The 17,609-nt window shown below is 37.8% G+C and overlaps 1 protein-coding gene across 1 annotated transcript; it reads right to left on the bottom strand.

Moving 5' to 3' along the window:
- Positions 1 to 1,484: 1,484 nt before the first annotated feature.
- LOC134870856 (synaptophysin-like) lies at positions 1,485 to 17,197 on the bottom strand. Its single transcript, XM_063893338.1, has 7 exons — positions 17,078 to 17,197; positions 15,183 to 15,248; positions 5,702 to 5,826; positions 5,386 to 5,584; positions 5,077 to 5,268; positions 4,550 to 4,859; positions 1,485 to 3,957 (listed from the first exon to the last, which is right to left on the bottom strand). The coding sequence occupies exons 1-6, from the start codon at positions 17,093 to 17,095 to the stop codon at positions 4,581 to 4,583; spliced, it is 879 nt and encodes a 292-aa protein (XP_063749408.1). The 5' UTR covers positions 17,096 to 17,197; the 3' UTR covers positions 1,485 to 3,957; positions 4,550 to 4,580.
- Between the last annotated feature and the right edge of the window lie 412 nt (positions 17,198 to 17,609).

Genomic DNA, 17,609 nt, shown 5'->3' on the forward strand with positions numbered 1-17,609 from the left:
TAATACTAATATATTAAATATGATACTGAACAAGCTCGTGGGGAAGGCTGGCTCTGTTGTTGGAGTCAAACTGGACAATCTGGAGGAGGTGGTGAAGATGAAGAGTACGTTCAGCTACAGACTCATCCCACCTCGGCACAGCACAAAGCGCCTGGGTAACTCCTTCGTGCCTGTAGCCATCAGGCTGCACAACCAGGGGTTAACCATGTGACTCACTGACAGTAACCCGGACTGCACGTCAAGCTGCACTCTTGCACAATAACTTTGACTTGCACTCTCTCCTTTTGCACACATACATGTGTATATTTTTTAACAATACCTCGTTACATATCTGTTTATGTATTTGATTGATTTTAGAATTTGAAATGTGTGTTTCATATCCCTGTGTGAACCTGTACTGTTTTTCCTCTTCTCTGTTGCTGCATAAACACTCGAATTTCCCCCCGGGGATTAATAAAGGAGCATCTTATCTTATTAATATTATATAATGATAATACAAGATATTATTATTATTAATAATAATAATAATAATAATAATAATAATAATAATAATAATAATAATAATAATAATAATACATAATAATATTATTATTAATAATAATATTATACCCTGTCCGACCACCAGGGGGTGCTATGCAGATTCCTCACTATAACTAAACGATGTACAAAAACAGGAACTACTTTGGCTTTACTTTCTCAGGCAAAAATAAATACATAAATAATAATAATGACATAAAAAAAAGAAAATGGTAGGAATAAATGTATTCAGACTAAAATATTTAAATACAAACATAACAATAATAATAATTAAATAATGAAAGTGAAAAAAAATAAGAAAAATGTATGTAAAAGATCAAATAATAACATAACCAATAAAATCATTTAAAAATAAATGTATATATACCAAAATAATTATAAATAATAAATATAATAATAATAATTAAACAAAAAAAATAAAAGATAATAAGACACAGATGTGTATAAAGGTACACAAAGCGAGATCATTAATAATAATGATAATTAGATAAAGAAACCAAATACAAATAAATATTGAGAAATGTTTGTAAAGAAAAAAATAAAATACTGATCATTTGATTAATATCGATTATAACAATAATAATAAAATACAAACTAAATAATAATAATTGTTTTTAAAACTGATTAATGATATTTTTTAAGATAACATTAAGGCTGCTTTTTCAAGTATCCTTTAAATCTGCAGGTTGTTTTTTCAATTAGTAATAACAATTGTAGAAAAGCATTACATACTCTCCTGTTAGAAGAAGGAAACAGCAATCAATTCCATATTTCTGTTTAGAAAAACATTTCCAATTATTTGCCTGCAAATCAATTGATTGAAATATTGTTTTTGCTGTAAATGATACGAAACCCAACTCAAGCAACCCCACAAACAGACACCAGCCTATGAACAGAAGGACACGATTTAACCTTGAACAGAATAATTTCAAGTTTATTTCATTTAGTTTCACATGGATCCCATATAATAAGAATACAGTAGAATTCTGGAGAGTCTTGGATATTTTTTTTTTCTCTGACTTATCTTTATCAATAATACTAATATGAATACATCATACACAATAAACACAGCACTATCCAAAGGCGTAAAGAGAGAGAGAGTGAGAGAGAGAGAGAGAGAGAGAGAGAGAGAGAGAGAGAGAGAGAGATAATCACAAGACATCATTCACCACTAACAACAGAGTATATTTCATTTCAGCATATTTATAAGAGCTACAGAGAGACAGAGAGAGGAAACAAACAGAGGTGGTGTTTCTGCATCTCAAAGAAAGAGTGGATACAAACTGTGCCATCGATCGATATATATTCTGGAGAGATGGACAACAAGTCATCCCGTGGAAGCAAAACACTACCAATCAAGACACGTCTCTGGAGGTCTCCACGCAGAGGACTGGCAGTATAGGACGGGTGTTTCAATCTGGAAATTATTGCAGCACTCACTTTGTGCTTTGAGTAGAATATAGCAGAGCTGCTGTGCAGAAACTACGACGACGGTGGATCGGAAAACACGAGTTAAACCAGAGGTGGAAGTGCTATTCAGATGCTTCCGTAAAAGTACCAATGCATTCGTGTTAAAAAATACTCCATTAAAAGTCCTATTATCCAAATCAGCAGAAGCAGTCATTCTGCAGAGAAATGGCCTCAATATGTGAATAATCATCATTTAAGGAACACTTCAGACCTATCATTTTGTTGCATCATGTTTTTTAGTGAAAGATCTTTATTTAAAAAGCTTCAAATTGAATGTAATTGAAAGGTAAAAGTTCCGTAAGTATTACCAGCCACATTTGCATAAAATATCAACAGTAAAAGAAGTCATTCTGCAGAGAAATGGCCTTCATGTGTGACGCTTTATTATTAATATATGACCTCATTGGTGTGAATATTGTTGTTGAATTGAACTGCTGTAGACCAACACAGTCATGATACCAACATTTGATTTATTTAAGACTTTCTTTCTTAACTTTTTGTAACATTTGTACCTCTTCTAGTTATTTTACTGCTGTAATCTTAAGAGATGCATTGTGCTTTTGATCTTTAAAGTAAATATACTGAAGTAACAATTGATGAGGTTCACTTTTAAATGAGAAGAAAATACCTCAAAATTGTACTTAAGTAAATATGCTTTTCCACCCCTGGGTTTCACCGTGTATTCTTACTTTCCTGCAGCTTTAAAGCCTCTCACATGTTTACAGATGCTTTTAGGATATAAGGATGCATGCAGTAAATTCACCTTCAGAAAGAGAGGAGATGAAGGAGGACCGAGGATGCAGGAGAGGTTTTTATATCGTTCAGACCGCCTCGTTCTAACAATAATAACAACGTGTTTTTACTGAAATATCCGTGAGTGTGTACGCCACTGATTACAGTGCGATAGAAACACCGGTTAAAAAACTAAATGACTCTGTCTTACAACTTTCCGGAAGAAAAGAAAAAAGAAAACACGTCAACACAGGCGATCAAAAAACAGGACGAGGGTTCATCGACAGCTCGATCACATAAATCCCAAACGAGGAAACAAACACACACATCGCTAAAGTCTGTTCACGGCCCCGGTTCACAAAGTCCATACTGATAGCACACTATGGCAGCACAGCAACGATGAGATGCTACCATGCTCACTAAATTATTATTATTATTATGCAACTTTTTGATCTTATATGTCAGGTCATTTGATAGTGATATTTGATGGAAAAATATATATAAAAACGTAAAATAAAACGACCTACTTCTATCATCTACTCACTGCTGTTACCATAAATCACTCCGCTCACTTTTGATTAAATTCAGGTTTTCTTGCAGCCTTCGCCCCTTGTTTTCTTGAATCCTGTCAGTGATTAAATCAGAAGACGTTCTGAGATGAATGAATGATTTCTTTATGATTAATTTAAGGGGATATTTGAAGGGCAAAGGCTAAACTATGTGAGCTCCTAAACAGAACCAAAGTAAATGCAATTGAATAACTCTGTGCTCAACATTTGTTGTATAACAACTTTTATGGAGTGCACCATTATTCAACTGTGTACATATAATCATATATATCAGCATGTTGATATTTACACAGCACAGACAAATACATTCTCCCAAGTTTAATATTACTACAATTTCCCCGCCCCCCCTCCCAGTCTTTTCCCATTACAAGATTTCTCTTTAAACGTTCCAATGTTTTGGTATTTGTATTCAAGTTCTTCTCGTTATAACCAAACAGACAACCCCGTGTTGTCTTCTACAGTTAAATACGTCACGAGAATAAACATCATATTATAACAACCACCCCCCCACACCCCCCATCCCCCTCCCGTGGTGCCCCCCCCCCCCACCCCCCCTCCGCCTGTCACTCACAGATACACAAACAGACACACAAAGGAGTGTGGAAACGCAGGCGGGGGTCCAGAGCCACTCCAGAAACACAAGGTCACCCTGAAGGGGGGAGGAAGAGAGGGGGGAGAGAGAGGGAGATATTGCATTACATTTAGCTTGTATTGCTTTTAGACCATAAAGACAAAAGGGTTAGAAAAAGACAGATGTTTTCGTGCACATTTTTTACCCGTCATTATATTTTTGGGGGGGTTTAATGGCCAAGGTACAAGCAATCAGGTGGGTCTACACTTAGCATCTGTCCTGATGTCAATGGGGAGCTCATCCCACCAATTATCGGGCGATTCTTATTGGCCTAAGTTCTTTCTAGGAGTTTCTCAATTTAGCTTTAGCAACACCTGAAATGCTCTAAAATATGTAATATAAAGATGAGCTTCTTCTAAACACGTTTTTCTCCGAGGTTTTCAGGAGATGCAATGATTGCAGTTTTAAAATAATGCTTCGTAAGAACTTTAGTCAACAATTTTCTTTAAAGGAAAATACAATTGTATGTTCATCAGAAAGGAAATGAGTCTAAGGTGTGAGATGAAAATGTCCCTGGTTTGTTCTGGGTCATCTTTAAAAACCCTGCACCCCTCTCTTAGGATCCTTGAAATCCTAACATAAGTTTGAGATCGATCATGTTTCCACTCACCATCCTGCCGCTGAGGTGTGGTGGGACGGGCTCACATCTGATTGGAGAAGGAGGTGGGCTGCTGCTCATAGCCTTGGCTGTACCCGCCCTCCTCGTTGTAGCCCTGCTGGCCGTACTCGGGCTGGTAGCCTCCCTGGGAGCTGGCGTAGGGTTCCTGCTGGGCGTAGCCTTCCTGGGCGAAGGAGTCGGGGGCGGGCTGCTTCTCCTGAGACGGGACGTATGTTCCGCCGAAGGCAGCCAACCAGCCGGTCTCCTTGAACACGAACCACAGGTTTCCTATCCACAGGATCAGGTTGATGAAGCCGAAAGCCTAGGGGGGGTGCAGGGAGGGAAGGTTTACTGTCTCAGGTCTCCAGACTCAAGACTCAAAGGATTTATAGTCGTATGGACAAAAGAGGGGTGAAGGAAAGAGTCTGAAACTTGGTATACTTTATAAAGTTCTAAAATGCTGAGTCATTCCAGGGTTTTAGGACTCGTTCCTGCAGCTCTCCATAAAGCTACTCTAGTTTTGTTTAGCGCTGACGTACCACAGAGGTGTTGAGGCCGGACACTTTGGGGTCGTTGACTTCACGGCAGCTGTTCTCCGGTTCTTCGCAGGCGGCGATGAGACTGATGACCCGCTCCGGATCGGTGGATGTTTTCACGTCCGACAAACCCTTAGCCCAAGCGCATGAGGAGACCAGCCACATGAAGGCAAACACTGCTGACACCACAAAGTCCTGCGAGACAGCCAGAAAGAATAGAACGTTAACAGTATCCAGAGGTGGAAGAAGTAAAGCTCCACTACAAGTAAAAGTAATTATATCTTAAAGTGTATTAGGAGTAAGGGGACTCACGATCTGGGGCCCCTTGCAGTTTTCGCGGTACTTCTCCAGGACGAAGCAGTACACAAAGAGGCTGGCCATGGAGTAGAGGAAGGAGAAGACACCGATGGTGACGAAGAACTCGGCAGAGGAAGAGTAGTCCCCGTTCAGGAAGATGCGCTCGGGGTTCCCTCCCTTACAGGTGGGGGCGTCGAAGTACACCTGGTGGAGCCTGGGAACAGAAACAAAGGCAGAAAATAAGAGAGAGACAAACATGGAAATACAGTTCTCAGATGTAGGTCACTTTTTATTCCTTTCATCACAAATGAAAGAGAGTTTTGAGACGCACCTGAACGGATATTCAAATTCTACTTCTATCCCGAGGTCGCTCTCCGACCGGGTTTCACACTCCACGCTCATCTTGAACATGCCGGAGTAGCTGCCGCATGTCGAGAAGGCGAAGATTGCAAAGATCTTCAGGAGACAAAAGAAAGGAGACAAAAACTCAGTAAGAATTTAAGAAAACACACATTTTAAATCACATTTTCATGGAGTATGCAAAAACAGGTTCATTGGATAACTAATAAATATGAAATGTACTCCAAAGGACAAAATATAAAAATGATATCAATAACAAATAAATATCAAAATAATATTGCTGAATAATAAATCAAATCTGTATTATTGCCATTAGTTTGTGTGTATGTCTCCATGTACACTACACAGAGCTGCAGAGACACACGGCTGCAGACCGATCGACCAATCGCAGCACAGAATAAATGCCTGTTGCCATGGTTACACCCACACTTGGTTTCCTGGGGATGTTTCATAGTGTTAGTATTTGGTTGTATAACAATGATTGTGCATCAATTTAGGGTTAGTTTCCACTTCCCGTTGTTGAGTAAACACAGAGATGGAAGAAGTATTTAGATACTTTAAGTAAGTAGTAATACCACACTGTGAAAATACTCCACCACAAGTTAAAGTCCTACATAAAAACATGCTTCTCTATTGAAAGCACAAAGGTAATAGCTACAACATATAGTAAAAGTACCAAAAGTGAAGCATAGGGCACATTTCCGAATAAAGTATTTAGTGTTATTTATTTAAACTATTTAATGTTATTTATTTAAACTATTTAATGTTATTTATTTAAACTATTTAATGTTATTTATTTAAACTATTTAATTCTATTTATTTAAACTATTTAGTGTTATTTATTTAAACTATTTAATGTTATTTATTTAAACTATTTAATGTTATTTATTTAAACTATTTAATGTTATTTATTTAAACTATTTAGTGTTATTTATTTAAACTATTTAGTGTTATTTATTTAAACTATTTAGTGTTATTTATTTAAACTATTTAATGTTATTTATTTAAACTATTTAGTGTTATTTATTTAAACTATTTAGTGTTATTTATTTAAACTATTTAGTGTTATTTATTTAAACTATTTAATGTTATTTATTTAAACTATTTAGTGTTATTTATTTAAACTATTTAATGTTATTTATTTAAACTAGTTTACATTCTGTATTTATTTAGTTATGCATTAATGTGTTATGAAGCTCTAATTGTAATTAGTTATAGTTAATGAATTATTCTTTATATATATCTTTATATAACTTACTGGGTTTTAACTGAATTAAATATTGTTATTTATTCATTTCCTACTTTATTGCTTTACCTAACAAGGCAACAACAATAATAATAATAATATCAGTCCTGTGTTTGTACTGTAGTTACATTGACGTATACAGCATAACAGACATTGTTTTGGGATAAACTCTCTCTCTCTCTCTCTCTCTCTCTCTCTCTCTCTCAAGCACACACACACACACACACACACACACACACACACACACACACAGGAGATTAGACACGGCAGACTATTTTTACCGCTCCCTCCCTGTGCGCTGTGAGCAGATCCGATTGGGGGAAAATCCAGCTATTAATCTGACGGAGGTGCTCCACCATCTGCCACCGAGTATACAAGACATCCAGTCACAACACACACACACACTGCCACACCCCTACACACACACACACACACACACACACACACACACACACACACAAAGGCACAGCTTGCGGTTCCTGCTTCACACTAAACTATTTACAGTAATCTCGCTGAGGCTTGTTGTTGGATTTACACACCGAGCCTCATTGTCATCGCTTTACTCTTCCTCTTCTTTCCTGAAGGATTTCATTTGAAGATGTGTTTTTATGGCAGTTTGGATTTTATAAATCACAGAGATATCCTCTGTAAAAATCTTTAACTCTTACGTCAACAAAATAATCAACAATTTTCAACCTGCCATTATCATGTTCATAACTCTGTGCTCGAAATGTTAGCAAATTAGCATATATTCATAACATAACGCCATAATGTTTAAATACACACACTCAGAAAACTTGTAATACAAAAAGATATTCTCTTGGTGTCAGTAATCAACGGTGAGACTTTCAATGTGATATCTATAAGTCAATGTTTTTACCCTCTTCACACTTTTTTTCCAAGTGTCCTCTCCCAACACCTCCTTGTTGGCAGAGGACTAATTAACAGGTTTTAATAAGCAATGCAAATGTCTGTAGATGTGATGAAAGGGGCAGCAGAGAAATGGTTATGAAAAGAATGCATTTTAAATGTAAAGCTAAGAGAAAATGCACATATACAAGCTTTTGAGTTGAAATCCAACCAGAATCATTTCTACATGATTATCAAAAACCTGGAGCGATGGACTCTCAAATCTTATAAATATTAAAGCTTCATTACATTTTTACCAATTGCACACCAAAAACCAGGAAGTGTCGCTCTTAATGCACATGTGAGTTGTGTTTTTACTGTATCTCTTTCTCTTTAAAACTCTGAAACACAATAACAGGCTGTAATGCAGCACCAGCAGCAGCTGTGCGTACATGAATACCTGCAGCATGTGCAGCGCTTCACATCTGCAGAGTCGGCACAATCCTTCACACAGTGTGCACATTTTACCCTAAAATAAATCATGCAATCCATCTTTTTCTGATTAGTCTAAATGTGTTATGGCACTACAGGGTCTGTTTTCATTTTTTCTAATGACTTTCAAAGGTTGGAGAGCTCCTAGATATTATTTATTACTCCTCTGAGAATGTTAGAGGTTAGGATTTCATGAGAGGGATCAATATGAAGGATTTAAGGTCTGATATCAGTATTTTGTGTCTCTACTGTGACATGTCTTCATGCTTTAATGTCTTTATTCTTCTCCTCCTGCCTGTGCTGCAGCACCTCTTTCAAACCTCTGTCTGAAACCAGAGCCCAGTCTGCTCTGATAGACACACAAATCATTTCATACCAAATGTTAGCCTCTTGAAAACAGTGGCTACAGATGTTTGTTTACAGCGAGTAATCAGCTTCTGGTCATAGCTCCGAATACAGCGCCTGATTTAAATTACATTTGAATGTAGACATCATCATGTATGCTGTAATGTCTGTGTTTAATTGTAATTGAAGCAAAGAAAGACAGTCTATCTTATTGGTTTAGCCTGTTAGCATGCTCATTTTGCTAATTAGCACTGATGCTACGTGCCATTAGTTCTGCAGGTATTAAAGCAAACGTGTTGACCTGATGGTGGCACTAGATATAGTTTAGGGATCCCCACATTCATTACATTTAATCCTGATTTAGACATGAATGTGTGTTCTAAATTCCACAACAATCCATCCAATAATAGTGGAGAGATTTCAGTCTGAAGCAAAGATGGAGGACGAAGCAGACGTTAGCATTTCTAAGAAAACAGCAGCATCTGAATGAGAGGCGCCTTCTCACAATTAAGAGTTACTTTACGGTGACAGATGAGAGGAAGGAGGAGTGATAGGGGGGAGGGATGGAGGGGGTGTGGAGGAGTGATGGAGGAGGGATGGCGGGAGTGATGGGGGAGGAAGGAGAGAAAAGAAATGGTGGCACGCAGAGTGTTGGGTGCCATGGAAACTGTGCTGGCAGCATCACACAGCGAGGAGGCAGAGGACGGTTTTCACACAATATCTGTGTGTGTGTGTGTGTGTGTGTGTGTGTGTGTGTGTGTGTGTGTGTGTGTGTGTGTGTGTGTGTGTGTGTGTGTGTGTGTGTGTGTGTGTGTGTGTCAGTGTCTTTTTTATTCCCACTACTGATGTATGAAATAAAGGAAGAGGATAATGCATGGAGACGTTTTAATGATGCGGCTTCAGTTTCTCTTTATGCTGCAAAAAAGAATCAACATTTTAAGTTTTCTCATTTTATTTTCTCTATTTCTTCTTTAATTATGTTTTCCATTTTATTTTAATTAATTTTTAAATATATATTTTTTCAAATCATATTTTTACATCAACAATTTTATTTTCCATTAATTCTCTTTTCTTTCCCTGTTTTTTTATGTTCATTTTTATGTCAGGTTCCCCTTACTGTGGAGCACTTTATTCAGCATTTCTTGTTTTGATGAACAAATAAAATGAATGATATGTTCCTCCCAACATAAAAGGATACCAGTAAGATTTGTGGACGTGGATTATTGATTTTTGAAGGATTATTTTCTCACATATCACAGTTGAAAATAGTGTCTGTGGTCATTCTGTACTGCATTAATCAGCCAATAGTGATTTTTCTGTATTGATAAATGTATCTGTGTGTCTTGCTTAGGGGAATATTCTGGGATGATATTAAGCAATCTCTCAAGTTTTCCTATTCTGTTAAGATTTACTGGTTCTTACACAACATGAATCCTTCGTCGTAGGAGGTTTAGCACCTCCGTGTGTGCCGACATGGAGCCAAGAGCACAAAGAGTAAACACAAGCTGTGCGCCTGCAGCAGACGCCCTGCAGCAACGCACACGAGCGTCTGAACAGAAAGCTCCCCGAGCTACGACAAAACTAACAAGTCTTCATCTTCATCTCCCATTAGAGACCAGAACAGCAGAGGCTCTAGAGAAACATGTGTGTGTGCAGAATGAGGAACTCCAGCGTCCCTCCTGTAGCTTAGTCTGTGGTTTATCTGGAGCTCTATATCTTACAACATCCATCAAACATCAGCATCGTCAGCACTTTCGCCAGAGCCACAGAATTTCAACATATAGATATGTTGAAATTCGATGTGCACATCTTTACTTCATTTCTGTCAGTTTTAATATTTTTATTCTATTTTATTTTATATCCTTCTTGCATTTTTTAAAATGTGTTTAATCTCATAAGACTTTTGTAAAATCATCTCTTATTATTAAAATCTATTATATTTAATCTTATTTTAGCACATTTTTGATTTTAATACAAATCATTTGATTTTATGTTAATTATTTTGTAATAAATAAATACTTTTATTACATTTTTTATTGGATTTCTTTTCTATAACTTGTTGGAATAAATATATTCTTTTGTTGTTGCACATTCTTACTTTTACATATTAGGTTTATTTCATATTTTTAAAATTCATTTATGTATTGTTTTTTGGGGGGGATCTTTAGCAACTGGCATGAAACCCAATTTCTGGATTTATGATTTTTATAAAAGGAAGTGATCTACTCTGACCTCCTCTGTCTACCTCTATAAATATAAACACATTTAAAAGAATCAGCGCGTACTGCCGGCATTAAAGGTTGTTATCCACTACACTGAAGCATCTCTTCTTGCAGCCTGTAATGGAGGGAGGATCCTCTCTCCTCCTGTGTGTGTGTGTGTGTGTGTGTGTGTGTGTGTGTGTGTGTGTGTGTGTGTGTGTGTGTGTGTGTGTGTGTGTTTCCATATTAATCCAGAGAGAGAGGGAGCAGCTCCTCCTCCCGTCTGACGGCAGCAGATGATTCACGGCCTCCGGAGCGAGCCTCCTGATTGGAGGAGGCGCTGGCACACTCACTCTGCTCCAGGGAAGGAGTTCAGAATCATGCAGCACACTCGTGCCTCTCTGATAAATCGGCAGCAGAGCCTACTCACGTTTAAACATACAGTCTGTGGCTCGTGCTGAGGAGGAGCAGGGGTGTAGCAAACGGGTGTAGCTGACCGCCATGGGAGTTATATACCCTGACAAAATGTATTCTCTATTACTTTGCGTGTAGGAACTCAATGATTACATCTAAATATGTACAATATGTACTGGATTTACTCCACTGTATGGTGTTTAATTCGACTGTACGTGCACATGGATAACTTATCCCTGCATTTAACATGCACCAATAGGTAATTTGCTAAATATTAATTGCACTATTTCAGTGCAGTCTTAACTGCATTGTACTGTTTGTTGGCCAGGGCTTTAGCTTACAGTTATGAGAGCCATCTGCAGGAAGGGATCACCCCTTCTCTAATTCCTTCTATATATCCTCCCAAATGTATTCTTTATTACTCTGCATGCAGGAATGTGGTGTTCATATCCTTGTATAGGATTTAATCATTGAACCCTGCATTTGACTTGCACCAAAATGTCAAATCAACAATTTAATTACACTATTTCTTGTCTTGAACTGACTGTATGTAGAGCAGGGGTATAGCTAACAGATATGGGCATCCTCCTCCTGAATATCCTTCTAATTTACCCTCTTAAAATGTATTGATAGTCCGCATATTTATATATATATTTAAAATATGAAGGGTTTTATTCTACTGTACACAGTGTACGTTTACATTCCTGTTTATGTCATTCTTTGCATGTGCTTATTCCTGCACTTTACCTGCACTCTTATGTCATTTGCACTCATTTATTAGACGTTTTACTGTATTTTCCTTTAAGTCTTAAGTATATTGTATGTTGCATTGTGTTGAGGAGCTTAGGACTAAGGATTTTTACTCCCAACAATGAGCTTTTCTGTATATTACATCTTACATTTTGTATAATTAGAAGGATTAAGGCTGCTAAGTGATCTATTCCGCCAATTATTTACTTAATCTACTTATTATTTTGTCTATAAAATGCAAAGACCATACAGGAGCATACAACTGAAAGCTTAAAATGTATAGGCATATTACAATTAGCGTTCATTAAGCGAAAACACACTTTGAATGCTAAGACGAAAACACACACAACAACTAGACAACGCTGTGGTAGCAACCTGTCAATCACAACGTAGCCCCGCCCTATTGCATACTTTGCTTTATCGTCTATTTTGACCCCAAATTGAACCATAATTCACTAATCAAACACCATGATGTGTTGAAGGAGACTTGTAACTAGATATTGAGACCATAAACTCACCAGGGAAATGTTTACTGATTACTAAATCAAGTGAGAAGTATAGACTCATTTTGTCATAGACTTCTATACAATCGAGTGATGGTGTCGCCCCCTGCTGGCCATTGGAAACGATGCAAGTTCAAGGACATTTCTCATAGGCTTCACTTTTCAGCTCGAAAGGTTGATTTAATGTCAGAAAAAAGCTCAAGGTGACCTCGAACACAGCTTGTGTTGTTAGAGCATCGCTCAAAAAGCCAACGGTAGTTAGTGAAGAATCCTACACGACGGAAACACAGCAGATCCTCACATCACAAAAAATGACTGAAATTATGAATGGAATATCTGAGACTGTGGGAAAATACTCTGAATGTCTGCTCATCTAAAAGATGCCTATACATACTCTGTGCTGGAACTAACAGATATTGCATTAAACATTAATCTGAGGATCATTTTAAGCTTTATTTATTGCATGTTTCTAAATATTTGTCCTTTCTTATGCTAAAAATGCTTCAGAATTGCAAAGTGTTATTGTTTTGCATTAATCAACGGATCTTTTGCTGTAATATGTAGTGAAAATAAATACCCATCCCAGTTTCCGCCCACGTTCAGGCATCATATCGTAGTTTTGAGCGCCAACAGAACAACACCGGAGATAATCAGCTTGAGTTTACGACAAAGGAAGACAGTAAATCCTCAGATTGGAGACGCTGGACACAGGGTGTTAGCTTCTCATTTAGCTTGAAAAATGACAATAAATCAATCATTAAAAAAAGTGAGTAATTGATTTTGAAATGCATCCAAACTCGAACCGCTCACACCCTACGTTTGTTCCTAGCCACAACCTTTTGTACTTTACTAGTTACTTCTACTAAATGTGTTTGGGTTTTACCACATGCTGAACCACGTTTTTTTTATCCGTTCCTTTTACTACTTTGTTAATCAATTAAATCTGTTGTTGTCTTTCTACTTTCTCCAATTTCTTAACATGTGTATTCATAAATTGGTAAATAAAGAAAAAAGTATAGGAAAACTCAGAGTATCTGACAAATTACGTCATTACTAAAAGCCCTTAATTGATTAATTGATCCTTGTCATTTAAATATATGTCTATTCAGAGATACATCGTCGCTACTTCATGTCTTCAGTAACCCTTCTTCTATTGAAATCCCACCAAAACGAATTTAATTCTGATCTTTTACGTAGGATTTCAGCTGAATTGTTTTATAGCTTTCTGTCTGTACCCTCTGGTGGAGGTAATGAGTGCTGCATGCAGAGGTCACGTCCTCGGAGGAGAACGAGTAAGAGGAGGAGGAGAAAGTGGAATTTTAAATCGTTTTCCTACTCTTTCCGACTGTTTCTAAAGAAGTGATGAAACACTTCCTGCTGGAGTCTCCTGTCACATCATCAGGACACACTCGTCACAGTTCAAAGCAATATATTGAGGAGAGTAATTATATACGGTGAGCTCCTGGTCTGTTTCAAGAGAAAGTAAATGGCGGTAAACTGCTGTTTCTGAGCGTGGAGTCACTTCCATTGTTAATCCCTGTGCAGCTTTATGACCTCTGGGGACAGAAGGTCACAAATCTGTCAGCAAAGGACACACTAAGGTTATTTACTGCTAACAACAGGAACTGTATGTGGTTTCATGTTTGTATTCAGCCTGTAGTATTTAAGGTTTAAGTGTTTGTTTTTGTTATAAAAGATGTGTTTTTGGGTCAAAAATTGATGAATATTTGACATTATTTGCAAGTTTGTGCAAAACCAAGATGCACAAACTGTACGTGGTGCTGGGTTTGAGGGTTGTTCTCCAAGAAGATCTTAGGTTCTTTAGCATTGAAAATAAAATGCTTCAAAAGGTTTGTGGAAAACTAAGAGGCACATTATTAGTAGAGGGTTTTCCGCAAGGAAGTCAATTAAAATATGCAATTTCACATTATTTTGGACCATTATTTCGACCATAACTGTGTAGAAAATGGCATGCATGCTGCTCATAAGCCTTGGAATGGATGGTATTGTCAACCCTAGTTAATGAACAAAACGACAATACAAATATACATTAAATTTGCTTTTATAAAACAATTTACTCAAAATAACTCCATTGCATTTTTAGATGTAGTCATCTTTAGCCCTATTAAACCACCATCCCATAAACTATGCATTAATAAACTATGTATTAGCAGGTTTTCACTGAGGAAGATCTGTGTGCACAGACTTTATTGTGGATAGGAGGGTCTCTATCCCAAAAATGTATGTTATCATTACCATATTTGTGTTCAAAAAGCTAGAGCAGATAATACACTCATCAAACATTGTCCACGTTTGATCATTTTTCTAAGGTCAGGCCCACATCGGCACACACAGGAGGAAAATCCTGGCGAGTTAACAACAACCAAATAATGAAATGACTTGTGAATACAGAAGGAAACACAGATACTACATGCTTGGTTTTCAATTGATGGTAAATAAAGGGAACAGTCTCTCTTGGTAAATGTCTAATTCAACTCAAATGCAAGAATTATTCCAATAATTGATAATAAATAGGATGTTTGATTGTGTGTGAGCATTTCTACACAAAGGTTCAACAAACACATTTCCCTGTTCTGTGATTTCTTTGTAGCTATAATGGGAAATGTATGGAATAATAAGAAGTGCACTTACCCATTGTAGAACTTTGATAAATCCCAGAGGTTGTTTCAGTATAGTGAACTGCCCTTGGGCCACCAGCTGCCAAAAGACACCAAATAAAACCAGCCATTAGTTTAAGTTCATTTTTAATTTTTCACCCAGCTGCTCTCGATGACTAAAACCAGGACCCTCATTACCATAGTAAAGCCCTCAGGCTGCCTGATAAGCAAATATGTGACTCAGCGTGCAGCTACACCAACAATCAGTGAAAGCAATAAATACACAAAGGTGGGGTACACTTTGTCATTGTTGTCTGAAAAAAAAGGGCATGTTCTCAATTTAAAGAGGCACAACAAATTGTAATTAGTGCATCAAGTGATTACAATGTAATGCTTTGAATCAGAAGCAGAAAATACGGTTTTATCCCCCGGGGAGGTTGGGTTTTCTGACTCCATTGTGTAGTAAGAAATATATATATTAGAAAATTGAGTAAATGAAATTAAAGAAATAATGCGCAATAAATAAATAAAATAAGATAAATAATAATATTTTTATAATAGAGGAGGTTTAAAGTAAAATATCCAATAAAATATTAAATAAAATACAATTTTAATATTTACACAAATCCGAAATGCTGGAGAAACATCTAAAAAAAATCAATAAAATAAAATATAAATACCTGTGCAAACACACAAGTAAAAATGTGCACATTGTACAATATTATGTATTTTAAAATAAACATATGAGGCTTAATGTAGGATCTGGATAGTTCACAGGAAGTTGTATAAAAATGTGATATCTTTGGTTTTTAGGGACACTTTTAGATTCATATTGCCCCCCCTTTATGGCACTGACTACAATACCACCTTTATAATATTGGCACCAAACGCTCTGACTGTGTGTGTGTGTGTGTGCGCGCGCGTGCGTGCGTGCGTGTGTGTGAGAGAGCTCCTGGCAGCATTACCATTACACTAAAGCTGATTAACCTGTTTTCTCTGTGCTGTCACGATGCACACTTCACAGCGGTCTTCTCCTTTTTTTCAAATATCAATTAACGGGCAGATCTCGCGTAATCTGCCACAAACAGGAGGATGCTTTTTTTGCGCAGGTGATGCGACACCGCAAAGAAGAAGAACAGGAGGAAGAAGAAGGCGGTGTGTGTGTGTGTGTGTGTGTGTGTGTGTGTGTGTGTGTGTGTGTGTGTGTGTGTGTGTGTGTGTGTGTGTGTGTGTGTGTGTATCCATAAATGGCCGCAGCAGAGATGATGGTTTCTCTGCCACTCTTCATCATCTTCCAGCATCCATATTAAACAGATGACGCATCCTCAGAAAATGCATGTTTCTTTTCCCCTTCTCTCACACTGATGCCCCTCTTTGTCACAGAGCTTCTATTATGTCGTGCGGCCTATACTGCGGCTGTCCGAGCCCACACACACACACACACACACACACACACACACACTTACACCGACACAAACCGACATAAGGGCCTGCCTTAGAAATGAATCATGTATTTCTTAGCAGCAGCATGCTAATTGACACAACCTAAATCAATAAGCAGGATGAATCCCGGTGGAGGCCACATCCTATAAAAGCTAAATGTAATTGCTGCAGAAATCTCTGCTCATCCTACACATTATTTTTTTTGGTGATGGTGGTGTTACTGAGATTAGGCCAGTCCATTATAGCTGCAGATTAAGAGGAGGAAAAATGACACCGTCGTGCAGCCATTTCTACATCAATGCATAAACCACAATTCCGACTCATCGAGAGCTCTGAGATGAAAAACGATAAAGGTCGAGCATCTGTGGCCGAAAAAACATCCTACTGATAGCGCACGATAGAGGAAAAATAATGCAGAATGAACAAGAATCATCTATAGAGAAAATACAGTAATGAAATATATGATTTCCCCCCGAAAAGCCTTACCTGGTTTACAACATCCATCTTGGCCGCTTACTCGCTGATAAGAGGATCAGAGGGGCAGTCGGAGGGAGGCGTCTCATCCAGAACAGCCAGGGAGGGGGGCAGACGCCCAGGAGGAAGAGCAGACTGCGTCATGAGCAGGGCGAGGACGTGTGATGCGTAGTGACTTCAGAGGAAGCGTCAGACGTGGAGTAAAGAAGAGCCAATGAGAAAGCAGCTTTATTCTAAGGGCAGTGAGAGGTTGCCCCGAGGCTTATTAATGCAGAGAAGTGTGTGTGTGTGTGTGTGTGTGTGTGTGTGTGTGTGTGTGTGTGTGTGTGTGTGTGTGTGTGTGTGTGTGTGTGTGTGTGTGTGTGTGTGTGTGTGTGTGTGTTAGCTCACGCTTTAGTACACAAAAGGAGAAATGTAAAGAAACAAGGAAAAGGTTGAGGAAGGTTTGTAAACTGCTTCTGGTCATAAACACGTTCAAATGTCAGAGGGAGGGTTACTCTAAAAGTGTGTTCTGTTCAAATGAATAATTATCACCTGTAAAATA

Source organism: Eleginops maclovinus, chromosome 1, assembly GCF_036324505.1.
Source record: "Eleginops maclovinus isolate JMC-PN-2008 ecotype Puerto Natales chromosome 1, JC_Emac_rtc_rv5, whole genome shotgun sequence".
Lineage (NCBI taxonomy): Eukaryota > Metazoa > Chordata > Actinopteri > Perciformes > Eleginopidae > Eleginops > Eleginops maclovinus.